General features: G+C 38.3%; 3 protein-coding genes across 4 annotated transcripts; 1 reads left to right on the forward strand and 2 right to left on the reverse strand.

Annotated features, from left to right (window-relative positions):
- Nucleotides 1-2,150: 2,150 nt before the first annotated feature.
- Nucleotides 2,151-6,385, reverse strand: eif1ad (eukaryotic translation initiation factor 1A domain containing). Its single transcript, XM_058650152.1, has 5 exons — nt 6,024-6,385; nt 5,547-5,665; nt 5,347-5,455; nt 4,073-4,181; nt 2,151-3,473 (listed from the first exon to the last, which is right to left on the reverse strand). The coding sequence occupies exons 2-5, from the start codon at nt 5,631-5,633 to the stop codon at nt 3,275-3,277; spliced, it is 504 nt and encodes a 167-aa protein (XP_058506135.1). The 5' UTR covers nt 5,634-5,665; nt 6,024-6,385; the 3' UTR covers nt 2,151-3,274.
- A 363-nt stretch (nt 6,386-6,748) lies between these two features.
- On the reverse strand, nt 6,749-14,084 carry ctsf (cathepsin F). Its single transcript, XM_058650150.1, has 14 exons — nt 13,673-14,084; nt 12,969-13,079; nt 12,408-12,489; nt 11,884-11,945; nt 11,655-11,727; nt 10,904-11,017; nt 10,601-10,749; nt 10,401-10,497; nt 9,804-9,884; nt 9,490-9,609; nt 8,756-8,820; nt 8,397-8,487; nt 8,196-8,254; nt 6,749-7,713 (listed from the first exon to the last, which is right to left on the reverse strand). The coding sequence occupies exons 1-14, from the start codon at nt 13,913-13,915 to the stop codon at nt 7,639-7,641; spliced, it is 1,422 nt and encodes a 473-aa protein (XP_058506133.1). The 5' UTR covers nt 13,916-14,084; the 3' UTR covers nt 6,749-7,638.
- Nucleotides 14,085-16,673: 2,589 nt separating this feature from the next.
- On the forward strand, nt 16,674-27,265 carry aup1 (AUP1 lipid droplet regulating VLDL assembly factor). Of its 2 annotated transcripts, none has more exons than XM_058650104.1 (12): nt 16,674-16,878; nt 19,841-19,978; nt 20,493-20,643; nt 21,241-21,428; nt 21,701-21,773; nt 22,281-22,354; nt 22,465-22,531; nt 23,581-23,683; nt 23,790-23,924; nt 24,166-24,308; nt 24,402-24,490; nt 26,896-27,265. In XM_058650104.1, the coding sequence occupies exons 1-12, from the start codon at nt 16,760-16,762 to the stop codon at nt 26,945-26,947; spliced, it is 1,332 nt and encodes a 443-aa protein (XP_058506087.1). In that variant the 5' UTR covers nt 16,674-16,759; the 3' UTR covers nt 26,948-27,265. The 2 variants fall into 2 exon arrangements, with proteins under 2 accessions (XP_058506087.1, XP_058506088.1); XM_058650105.1 differs by lacking the exon at nt 16,674-16,878 and adding an exon at nt 18,494-18,784.
- The last annotated feature ends 465 nt before the right edge of the window (nt 27,266-27,730 follow it).

Below are 27,730 nucleotides of genomic sequence, written 5' to 3' on the forward strand. Positions count from 1 at the left end.
GTTTTTCAAAAAATTACTGAAACCGAACTGTATTTACTAAAATTGTAGTAAAAATGTGCTTAGTTTTTGGGTTCATATGAAGTGTATTTATTTTTTATAATATAAGGAGTTGTGTATTATTACCACAGCAATTTACCAAGGGTGCACCTGCAGCATGGATCTGTGCCGTGTGAACACTAAGGGTTAAAATTTCATCTTTAATACTTATGACCTTTCTGAATCGTGCATGTATAAAAAAATTTAAATATATATATACATAGATATGTATATATATATATATGTATACATATATATTTAAAAAATGTATGTCATTTAATTTAATACAATACATTTAATCAATTTTCTCTCATCTATGTTCTAAAGTTAAGTTTACTGTCAAGTTCCCTTCTTCAATAAAAGGGTTACTGTTGTGAAACATGATATCCAATCAGAATCGTCCGTCCCGGTCCGTCTCTCACACGACACGCCCCCCAGAGGTGCTGAGAGAGGTCGAGAGAGCGATGTTGTGGCTAGCTTGATAGCATCGCATTTGTCACAGAGTAATAAAAAATGGAAGTCCAACTCCAGAACTCGAATTCAAAGAAAAGGTTATGAAAGTGGAAAGACATTTCAAGTCCGAACATTAGTTGGAGACGTGCGCACAGTGAAAACTACGGGCTCCACTTTGACTTCCTCAGGCTCAACATTGAACTGACAGTCATGTACAAACTTTGAGGCAAGGAGCCCATCAGACCTGCAAGGAGCCGTCAGACCTGCTGCACTTTCTGACACTTAACGAGCTGACTGAGAGCCTGCTGCAGCTGTATCACCTCACCTTACGCTTACATCTTACTCAGTAGCGGACAGATCGCCTCAAGTCAAAGGACAAACTTTACTACGCTGCCATCGCCTACTTCACAAGGAAAGAGCGACGAATGGATTTCGTTTTCATGTAAGGTAGGCCTATGTTGTAAGCCACATCAAGGGTGTCACTTTGTTTATAACCACAGTGAAAACACTGTACACTATAATATCGGTGATTCACTGAACATCATATGTTGGGTGCACATTTGAACACAGGATCCAGGCAGCTTTCCAAGTTCCAATATTTTATTTCCAAGTGAACGGTAGTTGGTGATGAGGGGTAATGGTGGAGGATTTTGTATCAATAATGCATCCACTCTTACTTTCCTCTCTTTAGCAAAAGATTAAACTCAGGAATAGCCAATGTGCCTTTGTTCTCGTGGATTGTTTGGTATGATGAAATAGGCATGAAAATACCTATTTTAGTTTTCCTTATTTCGTAAACTATAATAACCTTGGTTGGGGGCAGCCCGGACAGGTAATCGACATAAGGCAGTGCATTTGCATACATTTCCAAAAGTTAAACTGGCAGCATTTGACATTTGCCAATTCATTTTCTTCCTGCGACCAGTGGAGCAGTTGTACAGAAACTTAAGCATGTTTTAAATTTGAACGTGTTTACTTGATCTTTGCCATCGTCAAAGGTATTAAAGTGACGATGGGCACTGTGCCAAATGCCAAATACACATATATGTATGTATATATGTGTATATGTATATATGTATATGTGTGTGTGTATATATATATATATATGTATATATATATACATATATATATATATATATATATATATAACATTACTGTACTGTGCACCAGCGCTGTTGTTTTTTCTGTCTGTCAAATTCTGTGATAATTGGAATTTGGAATGAAGTGATGCGTCTTAAAGCTGGTCTTATATATTAGCAGGCTGTCAGTGAGTTTAACTCATGCAACATGTGTATGTAATGCTCAAGCATGCCTTGAATAACTTGGCGTAATAGACGTTTTTATCAGCAGATATTTCTTGAAATTTAGTAGGACAAACACAGGATTTACCAGTAAGATATATATGTGTATATACTGTATGTGTATGTATGTATATACTGTATATATATAAATACATATATATATATAAATAAATAGATATAAATATATATAAATATATATATATATATATACCTCCAGCCCAGTCAGCCTCCTCATAGGCATCAGAGCCAATTAATAAATAGGGATTCATGGTGCCAATGCTTGTATTACTGCAAAGGTACACATTTCCTGAGAAGATTTCTTTCAATGAGATAAAGACAAAGACATTTTAGACAAAATGTTTAATTCTTTATACAAAGGACATGGAGTGGATCTTTGTAAAAAAAAAGCAGTAATAGTACAATCAAGACAAAGATCGGGCAATACAGGACGTAAAGGTACTGACATTCTAATTGCAATTTCTTCAAGTAAAATACCTGCAAAGCAAGTGAGAATATTTGCCAGTATCTTTATTTGAAGTATTGGTGGAAGTGTTTTCACAACTCTCACTTTAAGTACACCACAGTCTAAACAGAGCTAGATGTTTTTCAGCATGTAATATTACTGTAAATGCATTCTGGGTTTTTTTTCCCAGTGGTTAGCTGTTAGGGGGTAAGATCTGTGTTTGACTGGTGACCAGTCCAGGGTGTACCGCACCTTTCACCCAGAGTCAACTGGGGTTGGTTCCAGTCCCACTGCAATGCAACCCTTGAAAAGATAATGAATGGAGATGGAATGGATAAACAGACTGTTGTATTCCACTTTGGCTGTTTGAGGTCCAATCTGAATACTGAATACAGCCACTTTTCTTCAAGGTCAGGAAGGGGGGGGGGAACCCACCTTGTGCCTTTTCTCCTAGATATTCCGCTGATCTGATCTACTTGGTTTATACAGAATGTTCCATAAAAGAGAAACTGAAAGCAGCAGTTCTCTGGACCAAAATGCCTTGTTGATGTCAGAGGAGAATAGCCACACTGGTTTGAGGGCTCATTTGAAACCAGCTCTCTAAACATACAACACATCAAACCTTAAATAATCAAACCTAATGATTTTAAATGTACAGCCAGAGTTTAAAATTGTGTAATGGTATTGTGTAATGTGTAACAGTTGAAAGTAATTATTGAGAATTTCTATCAATCTATGTGTACATCTGATGGATTATTATTGTTTGGATAACAATTGTACTTGCAAGACATTCTGTCCATAGGTTAAAGCTGATTTAATGAATACAGCCACTGAGCGTCTCCAACAGGCTGTCAAACAACTGCAGAGGGAGCTGCTGCATGAGGACCACTGCTTCCATTCATCAGCAGCATCGGTCAGTGAATGCAGTAGCTCAGCAGAGGTCACTGTCGCAACATTTTCACAGCTCTCAATTGTCTCCGTGTCACCAACCGCATCTAACCATTTTTTTTTCTGTCCTTCCCTATTTTTCTTCCTCCTCATCCTCACTGTCCTCCTCCTCACTCTCACTGTACTGGTAGTTACAACGGTTGGTGTTCACAAAAAGGTCACTCTCATCATCCTCTGAGTTGCTGACCTCTTCCTCGTCTTCTTTCTCTTCTGTCCCCAGCTGTTTGTTTGTCTTTTTCTGCTCCGATGACTCCTCAATAAACCCCTCTGGCCTGGAGAAAACACGCAGAACATTACAACGCACATACACACTCATAGTAACACAACTAAATATTATGCTTTGTGTTGTGTCATGTGGCCCTGACCCTGTGTCTACACCCATTTGATGCAGTTCAGTTCAGTTTGAATTTCCATTTACAAATGTTGAAAAAAAAACTCTTTTTAGTACCCTTCCAAGTTCCAATAGGGGACCAAGCACGGTGGTCGGGCTCCAACAGGGTGGAGTTAGAAACACTACAGTCCACTGACTGGTGGAAAGAGAATCATTACTTACATTATATGCCCCTTGCAGTCTGTAAACCTTCTCTGCAAACAGCCACATGCCAATTCAAGCAAACGTGTCTTACCCACAAAAATGCTGGATGTTTGTTTAAAGTGTCATGTTCTCCCTCTTTGTGAAACATTTAGCCAAGCTACACTGTGGCGTACTGGTATGACATCACACTTTTTATGTAGCTGATGCAGTTATCACTCACAACCTGGTGGAAAAACAAGCCAGATCAGGGTGTACTGTTCCAAACTGCACTGTTGCAAGCTGAGCTGTACTGTACCACTCGGTGGAAACAAGGGTTTTGGGTGTGTTGTGATTTACCAGAGCTGTTGTTCTTGCAGGTACTGAATGTGATCTTTGTAGAGAATGAAACTGATCTCTGCCTTCACCTTTCCTCCTTCCTCAATGGGATCTACAATCACATAGTCACCTTGAGGATTGGAAAGAAGATGCCATTTAATTGTGAATCAAATAACAATAACTATCTTAAGTAAATAAATAAAAGTTGACAAAAGTATGACACAGTATGAGTGATTAATAGTATTAGAAATGCATATTAGATATTATGTGTATTAAATAAAAACGCACATTTATTGGTGAGCTAGTACTTTGGTCACAGTATAGTAATGGAAAAAAAACACACCAACTGCTATATTAACATAACAGCATTTTTAATTACTCTGCAGACAAAACCAGAAATACCTCATATGCACACATTATGGTTGTTTGTGTAATTGTTTTGGAATTTTTTAGAAATATATTTGTGAGATTGTATTGGTAGCTTAGTTAAAATATATCAGACTGATGGTATTTTTGCAGGGGCACCTTTGAACTCATATGAAAGCTATTATTGTTCATTTTCATTGTATTCCTCTGTTAAATGCTGACATTTGTTTCCCTATTTGAAGCCTTGGGTTTGTTGATATTTTTTCACTACATCAAGGCAGCTCTCACATTTATGCCACACAGCTATGATAACCAGCCTTTGAGGTAAAAAATAATAACTGCAACTGCGGTGACAGTCAGGTTAATGAGTTATATACTATAATGACTTTAATCATAGGACGGAGTTGTCATAACATGACTTTAGTAAAAGCTTCTGCATATTTAGGTATGACAATGATGATGATGAATCATCTTGGACTCAGGAGAGTAAACCAAGCTCCATCCAATCAAGGACTGTGCTGCCCCAATCCGATGTGTCATGAAGATGCATCAGCCCCTGCGTTTCACTGGTCTCTTCCTCCTCTGCAATCCTGGCATCACATATCAGTTAAAACATGTGACTTCACTCCAAAAAATTCCTCATCATCCCCATCTTCTTCCTCAAACATCATTCTCAGCTTCCTTCTTAAGACCGCCGATATAAGCGACAATGGTTTGCGAAAAGTCCTCTGCAACAAAGACTAGGCTGTCTTTCAGATTTAGCTGTATTCATGCTGCTTTTGTAACTGCAGTGGTGCTGTTAGCTACTGTAAATGGCAACCTGACCCTTGCAGCTTGTATTAACCATGTTATGTAAATATGCAGTCATGAGAACTTTAAAACCACAGTGAGCACAATAAATCAACCATACATCCTGCTCCATCACTTACCTCTCTTAATCCAGAGGTTCTTGCGGAACTTGGTGGGCATGCTCAACAGGAAGGTCTCACCTTGAGCTGTGACAGCTTCATGGAGGTTGTTGCCACGGCTACCAGTGACCTACAAGAGCAAAGGCAGAAGATGGGGTTAATACAGCATTAGCTGTTTGTCTGGTGATGTAAAATTGAGGATTATCAGTCATTAAAATCACCTTCACAATCTGCTGGTTTTCAGTGGGTGTGACAAAGTCTCCCAGAACCTCCTGAACAACGTGTTTGCGTTTGGTGGCCTGTGACATTATAAACAGCGAACTTCAGGCTCTTTTGCCAGCTGTTTAGAGAAAATGCACAGATGAAACACACATTATTTGATTACTATTTAACCTTGTATAAAGCTTTAACTTTTTTAGTTTTCAAGGTCCAGTGGCTAAGAAATAGTGAAATCTAATGTGAGATTGCGGATTGTGACAAATCATATGACACATTTTAGGGAAAAGCCATTCTAGTATGACCAGAGACAGAGAACATGCACTGCGACAATACATAATCAGTAGCTGGGTAAAGTGCATATAAAGTACTAATTCTAAAGCAACGGACACACTGGAACTTGAAGCGACGAAAGTAAGCTGAACAAGCTAACAGCAGCTTACTGAACACGCATCCTCCACGTTAACAGGCTACGTAAGTACCTTGAACGAATGAAACAAGCGATGATACGAGTCTTCAAAGCACAGCGTGAGTCTTAGTCGCTTGACAGCAGCTGGGTGAATCAGTATATTCACTTGACACGTTGAGATGTTATATCACTAACTCCGTGTATGTCCCATGCGTCTGTGTTTTCTGACAACATTAAGTGTAACACTTCCGGTATCAGCAGGACCATCCTTTCAAAATGAATGCCGATGTGTGTTTTTATTTATCTGTTCCCTAGTGGTAAGAGACGATTGATACTTTTGGAACACAGTCCAAGACATACAAACGTGTATTACAACTGAACTTTGTCACTTGCTGCTTATTGTCAGTCTATAGACCAGTAAGTCAGAACTAGCTTTACCCAAAGTTGCTCAAAGCACGTCTATTTGTTCCGTAGCAGTGGCTTTGCATTGTGGGTAATACAGTTTTGTTTTTGTATGAGGAACATTCAAGATCGCTGCCGTTCAGCGAAGCTCCCGAAAAACAAATTATGTACATATACAGTACATATCTAAAAAGAGTACAGTATGTGCATAGCTCAGAAATGGTCATGGCCATAAATGCATATTAGTGCTAGTGGCTAAGAACTTACCATAAAGGTAGATCATTATTTTGTTAATTCATTTCCTGCCAAGATGGTGGCCATTGCACACTTGATATGCAAACAGACATTAAATAAATGTTGTTTGTACAGAGCAAATCAAAAAAGAAAACACTCACGTGAATAGAACTCTTCATTTTTATTCAATCTGCATTCATTTCTCACCGTCTTTCAAAAACTTTTAAAACCCCTCTCCAGTACTTCACAATATCAGCAGAAACAATGGCAACACAACATCCAAGCAGACTAACAACACAGTAGTCAAGCAATAACTAGTGCAAGCCACACACCTTGTTAATCATGGGCTCCTTTACTGTAAGGAGAGATGAGATTAAAAAATGAACACGTCTGAAACACAGCAATCACAATGACCTGCAGGTCTAACGGAATTAAATGCACAAAAACCTATTTTACTTAAAATCACAATTCATGTTTCTCAGCCAAGCTAGCTTTAAATGAGGTGGTATGTTTTTAGTGGAAGGTGTGAAGTTGGAACACAAGTCTGGTTTAACGGAAAACTAGTTACAGCAGATCTTTATGACCAAGTTCACTTTAACAAGCTAAAGTGACTCATAATCGCCTTACTTCTCCAGTCATCAATTCAGATTCTTCAGTAAGATTTGTGCCACATTAATATGTGTTCCTAGATCAGATATATACAATATCTGATATGTGGCCAAGGGACACAAATGGTCATGTTGGAATCAGTGCAGCTTTTTGCTTCCAGTGTTATGTTGCTATCAAACAGCACTTGCAACACAACAATAGAGGAAAGTAGTGAAAGTAGTGACAGCAGTCAGTGGATAGAGGTATAAATCTGAGTTTTAGCTAACATTTGGGACAATGAAGTAATCCATGCCACACTGAAATGAACCATTGGAAATTAAGCAGTGTCCGGGTGCACATGTGGGTCGTTTCAGAGGACAGGCTCGTTCACAATGTGATTGCTAATGTGAATCTAGCCTACATGTATGTTTGTATGAATGTTGTAATAATATGTGGTTAGTGGTTTAATTGACTACAGCAGAGGAGCACATCCTGTTGATCCCACATGCATTGGACCCTCTGTACAGGTAGTAGTAACCCTGAGAGAGAGAGAGAGAGAGAGAGAGAATTTTAGTCACACACGCAACTTTATGTGGGCAGCAATAAAGGGACATAATACATGCAATGGGAGCCAATCTCAGCTGACATAGGGCGATAGGCAGGGTCACACCCTGGACAGTGTGTAGTTAAACATGCCCAGAGATTCCTCTATGACCCCTCCCATGTTTGGCATTGTCAATAAGACACCTAGTTAAAAATTGGTTTAAGAACTAATTGTCCATTGTCTATCACAGACCTTGACAGTAGCCTAAAATAATCAGTGATAATTACATGAAAAGTGCATTTAAATTGACTCCTCTTTTAATGTATGTATTTATTTACCCTCTATTGCACTTTTGATTTGTACCACAAGCTTGAGACTAATTTCCCAATGAGGACAATAAAGTCTGTCCCCCCGCCCACACTCCATCCACCCATCTTAAAGGACAATGTCAGCATTCGGTAAAGCCCCTTTTGTTACCTGCTCTCCATAATCCTCCCCCCAGCTGTTTTTGATGGCCCAGAACGGGGTGCCTTTACCTGAAAACACAGATACATACAAACAACGCACATTACTTTATTCACACAATGATCAAATGTGTTGGTCTCTTGAATCTCATCAGTAAGGTGTGTGTAAATAAAGAAATGATAAAAAAGAAAGGGTGCAGAAAATGAAACTCACGTTCTCCATATCCCACCATCAGCACAGCGTGGTCAATCATCCAGGGGTTGCAGAAGATTTTCAAGGGGTGAGACACACCCTTCCTGTAGAACTAGACATTGACGAGACAGTTAAAAACATGGTTACATGCTGGTGTTGAAATGCTTGAATAAATATGATGAATTGTGACATAATTCCTGATTGTTAGGATGTCTTATTTGTCCCCCTGTCCATTAAATTGGCACAATGTAGGATTTCCACCCATATATAATGTCTCCAAGATCATTTTGTTCTTGCCTTTGACGACTCCAATGCCTGTCATGTGACCCAGACAAATGTTCCTTGAATGAATAAGAGACAGTAATGACTCAGCTGCTTACCTGCATTGCAAAGGCATTCAGTGCAACAGAGATTGGTCCATTCTCAGCGAGCCAAGCTGTGATTTCTATGTCAAACAAAAAACAAAGACCAGACCATTTAACATCAAACTGACAAACACATGGCAAACTAATGAAAACCTGAAAATCAACAATGATCCATTTTTTTAGTTTTTAAACAATATTTTAGGTGTCTTAAATGGCGTTTATCTATAAGTGTTTACAGTGCCATCTCTTTTTTCTTTTAAAGCGTACAAAAATGGCCATAAATAGAGAATCATTTAAAAGGTCTTGCTCTTCAGTACACCTCTGATACTCCCATATTCTGTCCCCTGGTCACTGAGGTCCTCACAACAACTCCTGTCATTCCCATGTTCTAGCTTGAAAACAAAAGGAGACAGAGCTTTCATTGTTGCTGCCCCCAAGCTCTGGAACAGTCTCCCATCCCACATCGCTGATCATGCTGAATTCCAATGGTAGTCTCACCTTTTGAGTATTGGTTTATATTCCATCTGAGTTGGTCTCCTGTTGTGTTTTTATTTAATCTAATAATAATGTTATTAGATCAAATGATGTGTGTTGACAGGTTTCCAGTAGATGGCGGTATTTGACATCTTGTCTTATGTTATGTCTTACTTTTTTGCTGCAGAGCAGTTTAGGCCAATTAATACTGTTTTAAAGTGTACTATAAATAAAGGTGAATTGTCATTCCCTCTGCATTTTTTCAGTCCACTTACCCTTCTCATCTTTGGACAGCTCTACAGAACTGTTGATATAAGCAGCCACTTTCTTTGTAGCAAAGTTGCAGTTCTGCTTGTGCCCAGTGTAGGAGTAGTCTGTCTCTTGCTCCAGACCACCTTAAAAACATGCAAGATAAAGTTAAACAAAGGGTTAAAAGCTGGCACACAACTACACATTTAACATAAAAAATATCTACAATCTATCAATAAGAATAGCACTTTTGATGTTTGCTATGAGTCAAAAAGGAGGTACAAGTTTCTTTTAAATTGGAAGCAAAATGTCTCATGTTCGCCACACATTTCATTTATACCCAGCTTCTCAATGGCTTCATAAGCATTTGATGGCAGCCCTCCTCTGCACGCCTGGTCCAAACCATCACAGTCGACCAGCTCTGCAAGACAAAGATCAATACACCAATCAAATCATGGCTTTCATTTGTAAGAGTAACCTGTTGTAGAGGCAGTTCACATGTGCTTTTTACACTGCTTTTCCACTACAAGGTCCCAGCACGACTCAACTCGCCTCGGCACGGCACATTTTTCCATTGATGATATTATCTACTTTTTTTTTTTAGAACCTGCTCTGGTGAGCCTGCAAGCGGGCTGAGCCGATACTATGCGTGACATCATTAGACTGCCGGCCACTGATTGGTCAGAGTGTCGTCAATGTAAAAGGCATGAGCCTTGTCGGACACAAGAATCAAACCGAACAATGCTGAACTGTAGATCAATTAAAAAGACGGAATTGTCTAAAACCTCAATATTTAACAGAGGAGTCTGATGCATTTAGCGACAGCACTGGTGAAAGCCAGTGATTGCGACCGGCGAGCTGCATCACAAACCTGCATAACAACAAACCTTACTGAATCATTTTATCATTGCTGTTAGTTTGCACATGCCTATATTACCTTGTTCAGACAGTGACAGTAGTGATCCATTTTTTAAGAACCACTGGCCTTCAATGTTGCCTGTGACAGAAAATGCCCAGCAGGATCCACACATACCCTGCAGGAAACATACAAACACCTCAGTATGCAGTAAGAAGGATCAATGCTATTAGCAAGCTATTTAGAGTGACTGCACTAGAATTAACACTGTATGCTGGTACCTGGTTCTTAACAGGACTGACAGCTCCATGATCACGCCAATCCCAACTGGCAGGAGCAGGACTTCGGGCAGGAGCGGCTGGTTTCATTGGCCGATGGAGAGTCCATTGGCTCAATAGTGGGTTCAGGTATGTAGAGCGAAACTCTTCCTCTGGAAAAAGCAGAAGGAGAACAGTGAAAGGTCTGTTTTGAAAAGAACAGACATTTCGGACAAAATAATGAAAACACACAAAAAGCAGAAGATTAATTTCCTAACTGGAAACGTTTGCAATACGAGCATGTGCACACACAAAAATGAAATGTACCAGTTAAGTCGCTGAACTTGGTGACTCCATACTCAGCCGAGCCTTGATCCAAAGACTGGAGCTTCTCAGCAGTCTTCAGGTTTTCATGGAAAATGCGCAAGCGACGTTCTGCCTCTGTTTAGGTTTAAAGGTCAAACAGACACGTTTAAAAAGACTTCCTGAATCAATTTAATTCCCACTGACAAGTTCCTGTCTGATCCGATTCCATATTCCAATCAATTGGATATTGATTCATTTTCAGACATTTCAGTTTCCAAACCAATTTTGCTAAGTTACAAGAGACATTTTCACAGAGCTACTGCTGCAAACTGAATACAATTTGAAAACATCCTGGAACATCATTAAAGATATAAACAATTGACCCCAAATAATACAATTAACTGCATACAATGAATGTACCAAGTGTAAACCAACACACAACCTTTAATTTTCCATGTTGACCTCTTTAGTATTCCCCCATGATAAAATATATTTATAAGTTTATATGTGACAATGTTTAGTCAATGTGACAATATTTTCATTTTTGTCAGTTCATGTTATTTAGATGCTTATAACCAACTTAATGTATGTCTGCTCATTAAAAGCTTTTAAATTAGTGAAGAAAATTGAGTTCTAAGTTCAGGTTTTCAAACAGGATTGACAAAATAGGCTGTGAGTGCATCAAGAGTTCAGGGTGTGTCGACAAAATGCAACACTATACATAACACCTGCTGTGCTTGGTATATTCATGGTTTATGTGTCTGTCACTTACCTTCCTGGTTGCTGTAAACCTTGTTGTATTTAACCAAAAACTCTTTAAACTGCCCCAATAGTGCCACAGACTCCTGGAAGATAAAGTGCAGACAAACACATACAGTCAATACAAAAACATCAATTTCAAGTTCAAATAGATATTATTGCACTTGACAACAGGCACAAAGACAGACAGAAACATGTTGTTGTCGTGTCTGTTATTGATGTCACAATGACATAACCTTTACCTCCAGAGGCTGACTGTTGGATTGATCCTCCACCTTATTGGTCTCTTCTATTTGAGGTTCAACTGAAGAGACAGGCAGGACAAACATGTATGAAGTCAAAGTATATGACAGTGAAATACAATAAAGTTCCAATTTGGAGAGAAACAGTGGTGTTAAAAAAAGAGAGCAGCTTGAAATAAAGCAAATTTTGTTCATTTTACTCCATCAGTACAACCTTTTATTCATTATTTTAATTTTGGTCACTGCCACTCAATACCTACATTGCATTAACCAGTTTGATTGGACCAATGTCATACATATTGTAAGGATTCTGCTGCTATCACAGAGGAAGCGAAGCATCATGGTTCAGCATTGATTAGAACAGGTTAAAAAACACTATGTTAAAATTACAAGATACAATCTGTATCATAACTATGTTGTTCGATATATTTTGACTGCAGTACATCTGTAACACAAAAGTCATGAATCATCATTAGTGTTGAAGGTATTTAGTGCATTTGGCAGCCTACTGACTGTTAACTGACCTATAGGCTGGCACTTCTGTTTCAGCAGAGTCGAAGTGTCCTGCCAGGGAATGTCCCATACTTCAAACACACACAGTTCCGTCTGACATAGACAAAAAAAAATTGATTGAATGTGGGATAATATCTTTTACACACTGCTAATCAAACTGAAAACATGAATCAGGGTGGAGTTATTTATAACATTTGTGTGTATTTAAATTAATCAGATTTAAAGATTCTACTTATTTCTTTATTAGGTATTCTTTCAATTGAGAATGTTTCAACGATAAACTCATTATGTGTCAGCTGGGTGTGTGCATTTATGTGGCATGAGACACAATGCTTGGGGTTACTTCAAGTCAAGCCCAAGTCACAAGATCACCTAAAAACGGAACAACACTGCTGCAATAACAAATGAGTACACAGCTAGATGTACACATTCTCCTCTGTGGCATTTAGGAAACTCAGAGAATATTTAGTCAATTAAAACAACAATGATCTACAGTACTTAATCTGTGTGACTTCATAATTTCTTTCATGCCCTCTCTCACACACACACATGAAGACACACACAAAACCTACCTTGAGTTTCTGTGACTCACGATAAAAGTCACATGTCTTGAGCATGGAGGATTTCTTACACTGAGTGTTGCTCACTTCCACTGTTATTGTGTAGCGGATGCCCTTAACCAGCTGGAAAATAGATCAATGACACATAAATTAATATAATTAATTTTTAATTGTGCCCTTTTCACAGCAGCCTTTTTGATAGGTCTCAGCAGGAAAATCACAGGCAAGTGAATGATGCTTGAGTTCCATTTTGTTTCCTCAGTTTTAACATGCATGCTGGTTCACTGTCCTGACAGCTTGGAATGAACACTTGCCTCTTATCTGTGCTAAACATGTCAATATCTGTCCCATAATTCAGAATTGGAAGATGGTCATGTTGAGAGGAGTGTGTTTATGTAACTTTATTTGTAAGATTAATAAGTGCCGAAATAATTAAACACACGAACTTAAAAACTTAAGTGAACATTTCACTCCGTAATTAGTTTTCGCGTGCAGAGAACGCAGTGACCAATTTGTGCCCTTTATTTTGAAGGTCATCCGCATAGTTTCCGGTCTGTTAATCCAACGTAACAGCAATGTTGTTTTTAAATAACAATTCTGGGTATATAACAAAATCATGATATAACCTTTATTCTGTCACAAACATATAATATGATACAAATAGATAACTGCATAATGTGAATAAAGTCACTAAATGATAAACCCTTCATATTTACCTGTTTAGTTGCAGATATGAACCGGCTGACTTTGCGGAGGTGCATGGCGTTTGAGCCCCGGTTGTAACGATCTTCAGCGAACTCCAGAGCCTTCGTCAGGCCCTGGTCGGATTCATGCAGGCGGATAGCAGATCCAGGTGGCCCGAACAGAGGCCGGTCCAGATCTTCACCAAGTCCGAGCACCAAGCCCAGCAGGGCGGCCAGGGCCAGCCACAGGATTACCGGACAACCACCGACCACCATGTTGGCCGCGACGTGTTTTTAGAAGAGAAAGGGGCCCGATATCCAGCCTGTGATCAGTTAAAACAGCTATGTTTTTTCCCGAGAAGAACAATCGATGACGAGTCGACAGCCGCGGATGATCACGGTGTTGTTGTCAAACAAAAATTGGACTAGGCTTTGAGGGAGGAGCCAGACCACTGAGCTTATTATTATTGATGGGGGGGGCGTGTTCAAGAAACATACCCAAACATTTTTGCACGACTGCCCACACACGCGCGTGCGCAAATACTATCACTTATAAATCCGTAATAACCGGTTATCATCATAAATAACTAAAGTTGCAACAGTAACTACATAACACTAAAATGGCAGAATAGCATACGATTCTTTTGCAAAAAAAAAACCCACAGAAGTACGACGGAGTATTCGGACTAAACTGAGAATAAATTCGTAATATTAAAAAAACAAAAACGTGATGATATAATGATAATAATAATATCAATAATAATAATAATGATAACAGTTATAATAATAATAATAATTAATATTATTATTGTTATTATGAATAGCAACAGAAGGCATATGCAACCAGACCAGTGGGCCACTACCAGCCATTTCCTCCTCCACAAAAGAGATGATTTCCTCTGATGATTGAAGTCTGCGTGATTCATAACAGACTCAGTTTCTTTCACAGTCTTTTCAAAGTCCTAAGGCAAATAATAATGTGGTACTGATGTGTGCAAAGATAAATTATTTCTTTATTTGTGAAGCCCAGCCAAAATAGAACTCACAAGGTCCAGTGAGTAAAATCTAGTTAATCTAATTTGGAAAAAAATGAATTTTAAATGTCCCCTAAACCAATAAAGCTATTTGTTTCTGTCCAAAATGTAAAGTCATATCAGTGTGTTTTAATGCAATTTTAGGAGTTTAAATCATATTTTTACAATCATATTTCCGATTACAATTTTCATCTCTTCCCATGCTTACATATCTGAGTCTTAAAGGTGAACACATCCACATTATCTAATTTACTGTATAAAAATGTGTTTAGATTATGTCAGCTTTTTACAATATTTTTTCCTAATTTAATACTAGTTGATGCCCTCAATCAAAATTGAACCACTTAATTATTAACTCTCATATTAATCAATAAGGTCCAATAAATAAGGTCCACGATAGATTGTCATAGTGTTACAGATGCACTCAGTGTTGGTAGCCAATGTTTCTGAAGACCAATTCAGTCTGATACTTTTTTTTCAGACTCATATCATAATATTCACTAGAAGGTATTTAATGTTCAAGAGGCTGGTGCAAGGTCACTATGACCTCTGACCACCCAAATATGATCTGTGAATCCAAATTTATATTTACTTTGATGCTGAATATAAAAGGGTTGTGTAGCAACATTATTCAGACAAATCTCTTTTTTTTTTTTTCAAAAATAGAATTAGATTTATTTCATAGAAATATGAAACAAAAACAGACATGTACAGTAGGCTAAGGCCCCAATGCTAGGCATTAGGGGGGCACTCAGATTGTCAGATTGGGACACTTTCTCCTCGTCCTTTTTCTTCTTTTTCCATAGTTGTCCCTGGTGGACCAGCCAGGATACAAATGCTCATGGTGACGACTTAGTTTGTCAGCTTCATTGAAATAATGAAGTTTTTCCTGCTCAGATAGACACGTCCATCTCTTCCCAAGCTCAGTATTAATTACTGCACTGTCCCTGATGTTAAGCTCAGCTCCAACTTTTGACCGTTGCTCCTGTCTGAACAGCATAAATGCATTGGGCGGCTTCTTTATGTACGGTTGCCTGGTGTCATCCTGCTGCCTCAATAATTTTCTTTTCCCCAATGTGGTGGGGTTCAGAAGAGGAGTAGCAGGAAAGAACCCAGGATTGAAGGCCTCCGGTGGAAGAGCGTAAATTACCTCATTATTAACCACTCCAATAGGAACCAAGTTCTTCTCCATCATATGGAACATCATTGGGGCATGTCTCTGATGAGGCTGGCTGCACTGTTGACCTGAAAAGGTTTGAGGCTGGTGGTGAACTGATGGGTCTGCAAGGACAGTTGGAGGACGTGGAGGATACTGTAGAGTCTGGGGGTCACATTGTGACTCTTTACAGACAAAAAGGGCGTCAGATGCCTCTTGTAGCAGAGGCTTAACAATCTGCTGCAGAGGCCTGTTGAGAACACGTTGATTTTCACTGACAGGTAACTGGATGCCTGTCTCCACCAGAAGCTCCTCCAACATGATCTGGAGCGAGTCTGGGCCATGAAGATCACACTCCTCGTCGCTGTCATGTATCCAGTGGACTGTCTCTTTATGCTGTGCCTCCTCCGTCACCTTGAGAGGGTGTGGGGGGGTGGTGTTGCGCTCCACAACAGGGCCAGCGACAGGGTCTTCCGTCTCAAACAGCAGCATATCCATCATCAGCTGGAGGGGGTCTGCTCCTTTATGCATGGCTTTCTCCAGCTGCTGTAGTTCGGCAATGAAGTCCATGATTGACTCTTTATCTCTTGTCCAAATGACACTGCCTTCACTTTCTACTGTTGGCGCTGCTTTGTTTGTTTGAGCGAAGACCGAGGACGAGCCAGCTAAACTGTAATTGATATAGTCTCCCAACGTTCCAATTGAGTGCCTTTATTACGCATTGAGTGCCTTTGATGCACGCACGTCTCTCGTTGGCTAATCAATTTCACGTCATCATCGAACACAGGCGGCCGTTACCAACCTACCCACTCATGCTAACCAACTTTACTGTGTACCTGTGGTTACTTTGGCTTACATTAAGTTGTAAGTGGAGGAAATTGTAAAACCGAAAACTCACTTGGCCCTGATGAGGGTAAGAGTTAGGGTAAGATGAAGCAGCGTGGCACTTGTTTTCCTGAGGTCCCAAAGTCGCTCTCGCTCATCTCTCCTCTTGGTAGCACCACAGCGCACTCTAGCGGCAATAACTGTTTACATCAACTTAAAAAAAGGTAGGACACGCAATTAAGATGAGTGTATGAATTAGGTGACATATGAACTGATTATTAATGGTAACGCCAAGGCTGGAGTCAGTGGCCTCCTCTTTAAGTATTATGTGTACCTTGGTCTGGTCACAGCTGCCAAACATGTGGGTTGAAGACTTCTTTCAAAGTTTGACATGTTGTGCATTCAGAGGTGTCTTCTGCATATTTTTTGGCTGTAAGGAGTCAACGTTTGAGGAGCTGCTGCCCTTCTATCGTCTTGAACCAGTCTGTTTATTCACCTCTCAACTTCGGCATTAACGAGGTATTTTTGCCCAGAGAACGAAACAATAAATGTTCTCTTTTTCCAAACCATTCTCTGTAAACCCTAGAAATGATTATGCATGAAATAGGTATATCCTGAAATACTCATCAACAACCATGGCATCAACAACCATGCCATGTTCAAAGTCACTTAAATCACCATTATTCACCATTCTGATGCTCATTTTGTAATTCAGCAGATCATCTTGACCATGTCTACATGTCTGAATTGCATTGCAATGAGAGATTTGCATTAAAAGGCAGCTCAACAGAAGTACCCAGTAAAGTGGCCAATGCCTGTATTTTTCCATATTGATTAGTATCAGGGTTCAAATTATAATCTGATCTTTGTTGGGGTCTCTAATACGTAGCCCATTGTATCAGGTACATTGCAAAAACAAACTGCCACCACACCTCAAACATGACTACAGGAAAATAAATTACATAAATCACATCATTAAGTGCAAAGGTAAAATAGAATTTTCTCCTCTCAATGCCGTGTGTCTTCCTGCAGTCACTCATGGGCAATATTGTAGTTTTGTTGTAAAACATGTTTCTATCACCCTGTTTATCTTGTTTATGTAAATCATACTCTTTACATTGAAAACCACATTGTTTGTAATTAAAATAATTATAATTAAAATAATGTTTTTTTTGGTTATATTTTAATGACCACCGTAGATGTAAAATTTGACTACCTTCATAGAAGCCCAACCCCTAATTCAAACCCAGGTTAGTATCAATAACATTAATCATGATAGATGTTTTGTTGGTATACTGCCAGTATGAGGAATGTCCTGACTGAATGTAAAACATACATTGTCATAAACAATCACCTGAACACTAAGTGATTTGAATTTGCTGATTAAACAAGGAATCCTTTGATATTTGGCTCAAACATTCAGATGAGCTGCTTCAATTTTTTTATTTGAACTCAAGGAGGAACTGAATAGATCATAGGCCAAGGTTCACAGTGAGTTAAAAACCCTTTGATGTCTCATGAGCATGTTTTCTTGTTAACACATACTAGATTACATTAAATTTAAGTTATTTTGTGTATACCTCTAAATTATGATGACATATATGTTTTCAAGCACAAAACCACTAACACAAAAAGTGTTCTCACATATTTCTTATTTCTAAACTATTTATGGATGAATAAACGGATAAAACCACTAGGTGGCAACAAATACCGCTCTTTTTCGTCAAATTTCCTTCTAGGGGCTTTTATTTTGAAAGTACACATGTGTTACAAATATGGTTGCATTCGTGGACTTATTTCTGTGGCGCTTTTATTCTAAAGGATTTGGCCGGAAGTGCTATTGTTGTTACTGATGAATCAGAGGTGCTAGCGCTGTTAGCACCGCGTCCTAACATTTGCTAAGCTAACAACATAAACCTGTTGGTAAAGCTGTCAAAGAACACATTTGGGTCGGAGGAACATTAACGTTAGCTTTCAGTTTACCCACCGATTGACAAAGGTGTCGTGGTGAGCGTTATGCCTAACTTGTCTTTAGGTATCAGGTTGTATTCTTAGCATTAGCCTTTGAGCAAAGGTCTGACTGGCAGACATGGAGACTCGGGGGATTGAAGACATGTTTGACTTTCGTCGGTAAGTCAGCGAACAGTAGTTATCTTATTTAAGATTCATCGATAGTCTCGGGCCAATGCGAACGATATACAAGGATAATAATAAGTAAATGATATTGTCAATGACATTTGTCGTCTGGTAGCTAACTATTGAAGGCTTCCAGGCGAATTGCTAAAGTAGATATGAAATTACACAGCTAGCCATCTTATCTAACTATGTACTGGAGACGTCCACGTACATGTTTATGAAAGCGTTTGCAACGTTGTGCAATGCCTGTTAGATTTTTCAGATTGTTTTCTGTCATTAACTGAAACGTACTTCAATTAGCCCACCTTAGCTTAGCCTTAGCTATTTTAGTTAAAACCATGCGTTCAACATTGTTTCCAAACAGCTCAAAAAAAGACTCAACTTTTAAACAACTGGGATTATTTTTTTGTACCTATCTGTATGTGGATTGTAGCGAATTAATTTATTTCCTTACATTTGGAAAATAAAGTATAATTCCCATTCAATCAAAATATATTTAGCCCATTTTCACAAATAGGTATTACGTAACGCCTGTTAAGTTTGCAGTAGAAATGGCCATGGCGATTGAAAGTAGGTCTTTCAATCGTATTGCTAAACCAACCACATTAAAACTTAACAGAGAAAAGCAAAGTTGTGCACTGAAACTCACACCTGACTTCTACAGGAAATGAAACATCTCACCCCAAACTTGTGTGAAATGATCACACTCAAATTTAAGTGTCCAACTTTAATCTAGTTAATCAGCAAGCATTTGTTTCTCTTATATATGACACAGATTTTTTTAATGAATATCGTTTTTTTAGTGGCTACATAACTAGTCCTATTTTGAAGATAATGTTGCATTTGTTCGGTAATTAAATTCAGGTACCTAAAGTAATGAAAGGAACATAGTCCATGCATTGCATGTGCTGAGATTGTTGTTTGTTTGAACTCATTCTCAATGTGTGGTTAGATTAATGTAACCTGTTAAGGTCTAGCTAAAGTGTTTTTGTTCCCCACAGTGTCTGTGTCTTCCCTACTAAATTAAATGTTTCTATATTTTTTGTACAGACTCCCCAAAGATGCAGTTGTTCTCCTGTTGTTGCTGATTTACTTTCCAGTTGGCATATGTTTGATGTTAATACGGACTTTTATCGGCATACACGTTTTCTTGGTCAGCTGTGCACTTCCAGAAAGTTTTGTTAGAAGGCAAGTAGTTAAAAATATTGTATTTTTTTTCTGCAAACACACTTTACACTTAACAGCAGTAATAATATCAATTTATGTCATTCATGTGTCATCTATAGTAATAAAGTGTGCCCTCTGTATTAGTAATAGACATGTATGTGCTAGTTGAAAGGAAAAACTGCCAGGTAATGTCCCAGATATGACTGCATGTAATGCAGAGAGACCATTACATACGATTCAGGCTCATGGCTGCTAAATGTTTTTGATTTACCATGTATCCTTTACACAATATGTTCCTGTAAATAAGCATACTTTTTTGTTAAAATAAACATGACAACTTAACAGTGGAAGACCATTAATGCATAATTATAGACCACATCATGTTAAACCTTTTAAGTTTATCCCTGTAGACGAAGAATGGGTATTACATATTTATAATTACATAATTATGTTGGGTTCTATGGGGCTTGAAGTGACTTTCATGTAGTCAACAAGTATATCCTGTTTACATTCAATTTTCTTTGTGTGCTTTTAGATTCATTGTGAGAGTTATGTGCTCAGTCCTGGGAATGCATGTAAGACAGAGAAATCCTCGCTCCAGAGACAAAAACACCAAACTGTACATTTGCAATCATGTGACAGACTTTGACCACAACATAATCAACCTCCTGATTCCCTGCAATACTGTGAGTGTTTGATTTTTATCTGCTTAATTGTTGTGCAGTATGATTTTAATCTTGTATCCATCAAGACAACTTAATAATTTCTGCACCAGCGAGCTTCACACACCAACTTGCATGTCTTGTTTTCAACCTATATGTTGAAATGTGCAAAATGTTCAATTCACAGCTTTGTATGTTACTTTACTGGTAGACCTAGTCTAACCATCATATCACATACCTGTGCAAACTTTTGTATTTATCTTGCTTATTTTTATGTATATATCTGGTGCACATGCAAACCCTTTTAGATTTCTGACAGTGTTTCTTTTAAGCTCTGTGAATGCTCACAGTGACACTGCAAGGTTGGAACGTCATGTTTTGTGACAACATTAGTAATTGCACATGAAAGATGCAAGCAAATAGAAAAGACTGTGTGTGTGTGTGCGACGGATGGTGCATGAAAGCAAGTTGAACTCTTACCTGCTCACTGTCTGGGGCGTTATGCCATGACATTATTGTTTGTTATTGTGTATTTTGTTGTGTGCAGCAAGTTCCTGCACATTGTTATATATGGTTAATGCAGTGTTTGGTCAGCTTGCTCTGTCCCTGTCTTATAACTAGCCACAACTAGAGGGCTCCACAGGCTTTGTGTGTTGGGCCAGAGGCTTCATGGAAATCCATTCAACATCTGGCCAAGGAGCAATAGGAGAGTCTCTTCAGAGATACTGTTCCACTGAAGGCACCACACCTTTGCTTCTGTTTCCTGAAGAGGACACCACAAATGGCCGCGCTGGCCTCCTCAAGTTCAGGTTAGCATTTGTGTAGCAGGGTGAATTACTCACTGAAACCACTCCTATTTGATTCAGCTCCTGTGTCAGGTTTTCCATTGCCTATTAGTGAAGCAGGGTGGTACCCTTTGAGTACCCTTTTTTACTGCACTTTAATAGTAACTGTACGCTACCTTTCTGGTGGTGTGTTCATGTAGAAAACACATCACCAGGTCACTGGTTGTTTGCTTCTATTTATCTGTCTATCTCTGAATGTTTTATATAACTAACATACTTTTTTTTTTTCCTCTCAGTTCTTGGCCTTTCTCGCTGACTGATTCCATTCAGCCTGTGGCCTTACGAGTATCTCGCCCATTGATTGCTTTGGTAATGCAATTTTATTGACTCCTGGTGGTAGATGGAAGATATTACCATATTATCAATAATATATTGTGTTAATAGCAAGAAATCGGTACGGACTCATAGAATGAACATAGTGTAACCATTTTGAGACGCAAAATGGCAATTTACAAAGGAGATGAGGAAATCAATTGGGGAGAATAATGCATTTTATGTTTCATTCCTAAGTTGTAGAAGGTCATTACAAAACAACTGAAATTGTTTGCAAAGTTCATTAGTGTGGCCCTAACCCAGACATCTCGGTACCATGAGTAAATCTGTCTCGTGTTGCTTGGTGCAGCAGAGGCTGAATATGAATAAACATTTTTAAATAGGTGCAGGATAGTTTGGGTCACCCTGACACTGTACCACAGCTGTTATTGTCTTCATTCTTTTTCACTTTTTCAGTTTGCCGTAGTTGGTTTAAGAGTATGTCAGCTATGTTACACTGTAATAAAACACAAATTGACATTATTGTCTTTTGTCTGTCCACAGAGTACACCAGAGTCCAGTTGGCTGATGGAGCTCTTGTGGACGTTTTTTGCTCCATGTACAGTGTATCATGTAAGGTACTAAATAATTTGTATCTAATTAATATACTGCATGAATTTCCACTCTATCATTTATGTCAAAATGACTTCATACATTGCATTTTGTTTGTTTGTCATTTTTGTTCCAGTTGGCTCCCACCAGTTTCCAGACAAGATGGAGAGTCTGCACAGGAGTTTGCCAACAAAGTCCAGGAGGTAAAACCAATGTTAAGTCCCATTTTTACCAAGTGGTTCAGTTTGGTTCAGTTCAGTATGTCACACTGTTATTTTTGTTTCCTTTGAGGAGGGAATCAAAACAGTCAATTAATTTAGTCAGTTTTTGGCACCCTTCTGTTGGGATACGAAGCACGGAGGTCAGGCTCCTACCGGGTGTAGCCATGAACGAACACTGCAGTCTGATGACTAGTCAACTAAGTATCACCACTTACATGCTACAGAAGAGAAAAACAGTGGTGGTTTTCCTTGTAGCCTGCAGCCTTACCTCAATTGTGCCTTCTAGTGATAAAAAGCCACCTGCCAAGAATAACATTTATGGAATAATGGAATTTATTTGTGAACTACACTGTGTCTCGCTGGTATAATATGCTATTTATGTAGCTAAAACAGCTGCATAAATAGCTATGCAATTTATGTATCTGATCCTCAAACCCTGTAGTGGAGACACAAGTCTGTTCAGGGTGAACTGTTCCAAACCACACCAGAGTGCACTTAACTGTTTATTTGAGTAGAGACTTAGGTTTATAAAGGTGAAACAAATGTGTAGAAAAATAAAACATGTCATGCAGTAATTCAGGGCGTAATTGGTAAAGTGGTTAGCACTCTTACCTTTGCAGCAAGAAGACCCGAGTTCGAGACCCGGTCGGAACAAGGGCCTTTTTGCCTTTCTGCATGGAGTTTGCATGTTCTCCTTGTGTGTGCGTGGGTTTTCTCCGGGTTCTCCGGCTTCCTCCCACAGTCCAAAAACATGCAATATGGGGATTAGGTACACTGGACACTCTAAATTGACTGTAGAGGGTGAATGGTTGTTTGTCTCTCTGTGGCCCTGCGATGGACTGGCGACCTGTCCAGGGTGTATCCCGCCTATCGCCCTATGTCAGCTGAGATAGGCACAGCACCCTCCAGGACCCTCATGTGGAGGATATAGTGGGAGAAAATGGACGGAGGGATAGATTCAGTTAATGTTTTTCCCTGACCATAGCACCTGTACCTAAGCTATGCACTGGTTCCCTTCTCTTCTTTTTCAGCTACTAGCAGGTGAGCTTGGCTTGGTTTCCACCAAAATCACAAAGGCTGATAAAGTGGAGCACATCAAAAGAAAAAGACATACTGTACCGCAAACATCTACAAGTAAGTGTAAAAACACTATACTTATACACTGTATATTGTACATTTAAGCATTCAGCTGATTTGTGTTTATTTTTGAGATGTCACCTATTCTTTTCTCTTATCTAAGGTGTCAGACCTGGCTCTGTTGGGCTTGGTTTCATGGCCCAGAGTTTGGGCACAGATGATAGGATTACTAAGATGGCCCAACAAGTAAAGGATGTGCTTCCTCATGTCCCTCTGAATGTCATCACAAAGGACTTGGGTAAGATACAGATTCACTCATGTGCTCATTTAATTGGTATAAAGGTAAACATATCTGTGCAATTTCCTTTGATACAGCAAGTTATGTTCCATTCATGTTCACCTTCAACTTAACAGAACAATGACATGTACTTTTACACTACTGCCATTCAGCTATTGTACCTGCATCCCTGCTGCCCATTCTCAATTTTTACATTTACAATTTTACAGTTTCTTATAGTTGTCTCTTGTTTTATGTACAGTGAAAACCAATTGTGTTGACACAACCATCACAAATTTGCTGGAGAATAAGGAGGAAACTCCAGTGGAAGCAACTGCAACATCGTCTACATTTGGACCCTCTGATATAAGCTCTTACTCCTCTGGTTCTGCACCCACCATAAAGGTTTGATTCTATATGCTGTTATTTTTAACAATGAAAATAATAAAATAAAATAATTATTATATAAAGGCATGTGGGGGTTTGTTTCTTCTGCAGACTGCTGCCAAATCCTTTGGGAGATCACCAGGTGATAGACATTTGTCTCTCCAAGAGAGGAAAGACGCACTGTATAATTTTGCAAGAAGGTGAGTTTTTTTTATTGGCATAAGCAATGCAACCTTTATAAAAAAGAATATATGGAGCTGCCGTCCATAGTATAATTACATTTTTGATTAGTCTCTTTGCATTTGCTTTAATCAAATAATTCTGAACTCATTGAAAATGCACCATTTCTGTCAAGCTCATGTTAATGAGACACCTCAGAGAACAGCAAAAGGTGATTCATTATGCACAACATCTTGCAGTTGTGCAGGAATGAACAGTTATGCAATATTCATATGGTTTGAGATTTACTTTGGATTTACTGCTAGGGTTGTGTCTGTCAATTAGAACTAATACTACATGGTGTTAAAGCTTTTAAAAAAAAAGTTCCTAATTTAAACCTTGTAGGTGATTGGCGCTTTGTGGGACTTCTATTGCCCCACTGTATATATCTGAGGAAAGTCTGCATCTCTAGCTTTCTCCTCCCTGCCCATGATTGTGAGGTGTTACTGAATATGCAAGTGTAATATTTAGCAGTAGAATCTACTTCTGAAAAAGATTGTGGGTACTTCTTGGCGTTTTCAGCTATGGTGCTGCTGTATGAAGCTATCTCGCCGTGTGCTTCTTCTGCCTCGCTTACTCAGTTGTTATGTAGAATGCATCACTCTGTGTGCAGTGCAGGAATGTTGCCATAGAAAACAAAACAATTGCTTTAGTAAGCTATAGTATAGTAAGTTCTTGTGTGGCTGATTTGCTTAAATAGACATTATATTTAAATGTTATGCACTATAGCCTTAACTTCTCTTTTTAGTCTATAGGTTGAAAATACTTAGTAAGGCTTTTATTTCCACTCTCAGTGGGTCAGACATCAAACTTTGTGGTTTCCCTTAGCTTAATGGAGCAATCTTTTAGCTTGTTTATCCAGCCCTCAACTTTGCCAGTTTGGTTCACTCCTAAGTGATATTTTTATAAAATAAAAAAGTAAATCCATTTTTCAGATATAAGATCTAGTTAATACCTGGAGATATGAGTCATTCTTCAAAGTTGTTCACATATGACAAACATATGTGAACAACTGTTTGGGTCGGACACATTCACCAAAGCAGGAGACTCTTCATAGGAGCCAGATGGTGTGGTCATGGGCATGCAGTAGGCAGGACAGAATCCACTTACTGTGGATTCTCTGGGCTTTCATTTACTGTGTTCACAGGAGCCCACTACTGTAGACATTTGTTTTCGTACATTCGTACATGTGGGCCCTCGGGACGATCTTTGGAAAATCTCCGGAGTTACTGAGCTAAAAGGAGGTTGAGTCACTGTACATTACATTATCTGCCAATCACTAAACAGCTGAGAGACGATGTTTGCTATTAACTGCTGAACATAATGTAGGTCAGAATTATAGTTTCTCTAGATCATTGTTTTCTAATTCACACTATATTAGAAAATGTAAAAAACATGTAGTATAACCAGAACTGCTAGATAAACAGTTGTTTTAGTGTTGATGCCAAATCATTTTTTTTAGCTTTAATATTCATCAATACTTACATTATTTATGTAAAAACAAAAGCATGGCTTCTCAATGGTTTTCTGCTAATCAATAAATATTCAGTGTTTATTGCAGGTGAAAACTCGAGATTCATATTTTTAATCGGTTAATCTTTGCATTAAGCTTGTGGTACTGCATGAGCTTCTGCTCTGCTACACTTCTAATTATGAAATGCCAAGTTTATTGTCAGTGACAGTCTTCTGAGAAGCATACCCTTCTGAAAGTTTTACAAATCATTATGTAAACTAAATTTGTTAAAGTAAGACATTTGGCTATTTAAGCCATTCTATGTTACTAAGTCTATGCTATGGCTCATCATATTGTGCAAACACAGTGATCCCTCAAAGTTAACAATACATTTGTTTATTAGGGCAGGGCAGGCATATTTATGTAGAAGATTTATGAAGTAGTCAATTTAAAAAGAAAGAAATTACCCATTAAATGTACAACTGTAGAGAATGCAGGAGCTTTTTTGTCACTTTGTCTTAATAGGCTGTTTAACACATCTGCTACATGTTTTTTGACAAAACTGTTGGCTTACGCATATTTCACCTGTTCTGGCTTTTTGAAAAATAATATTTTTCCCTTTCCTGTCATTAATTTGGGAAGTTTCTATTTGCAGAGATTAAACTGTACTGAGAACCCCCTTTTAAATGTTGCATATATTCGTTTTACAGTTGAAATTAGATTGACCATATGGTACTTTATTTTAATTTGGTCCAGAAGGCCCATATCATTTTTGAAAGCTCAATGAGTCCAGAAGCAATCAAAAAGATTGTAGCTCATAGATAATGACACAGTTCACATTCAACATTTTACCAGTGTAACATTGCTCATAGCTTCTATCTTTTATGAAGTGAAATAAACAGTGGTCAATGTTTTTTATTTTTTTCTCCTTAGACGCTACATTGAAAAACATGGATTGGATCAAGAACAGACCACAGATCACTGAACACTCTTTGGGTCAAGCCATCATTGACAACCTGTCAGAAGAAGCGTATACAACATAAATAGCTGTCTAATTTAAATGGTGGTTTTATATTTGGTCAACAGGTTCTGTTACAAAACAGATTTTGTTAATTGCAAGTAATGGAAAGTATTCAGATCATGTATGAGTTGATGCAATGGTTATTATGCATGTCTTTAATTCTTCATTCTGGCTGATACATAATTTTGATAACAATTTGTATTATGATTCACTGACTGAATCATGTATTTATTTTTATAATGTCCAGAGTCATTGATGAAAATAAAGCTCAGCTTGACCTTGCCTTCAAACATTTTTTTGTAACACAGAATGTTGAAGTCACTGTTGCTTCATTTAGACTGGAATTTGATTCAGCTGTCATAAGGTTAACGTCATCTTCTAGACAGTTTAACAAATAATTTCATAACATGATGGAGCCAGAAAATACAGATCATTAACAGTCTAACCCCCAGTGTCACCATTGACACACGTAAAAGTCTGTATGTAAAAAAAAAAATGTATGCACTTTTGAGCATCTTTAGTTAGAAAATATGATGCTAACACAATTATTATTTTTTTCATCTCTTATGAATTCGATGTGATATTAAAATAGCTCAGAAATGTCGAGTGTCATTTGACAGATGAAAATAACTGAAACATTAAGAACGTTTGTACTAGTGGTTTTGTACATTTAATGCCATTGTTTATCGTGAAATAATCACTTTTGTATTTATTACGAGTTGTTCCAAAAATAATTTAACACATCTG

Source organism: Solea solea, chromosome 14, assembly GCF_958295425.1.
Source record: "Solea solea chromosome 14, fSolSol10.1, whole genome shotgun sequence".
Lineage (NCBI taxonomy): Eukaryota > Metazoa > Chordata > Actinopteri > Pleuronectiformes > Soleidae > Solea > Solea solea.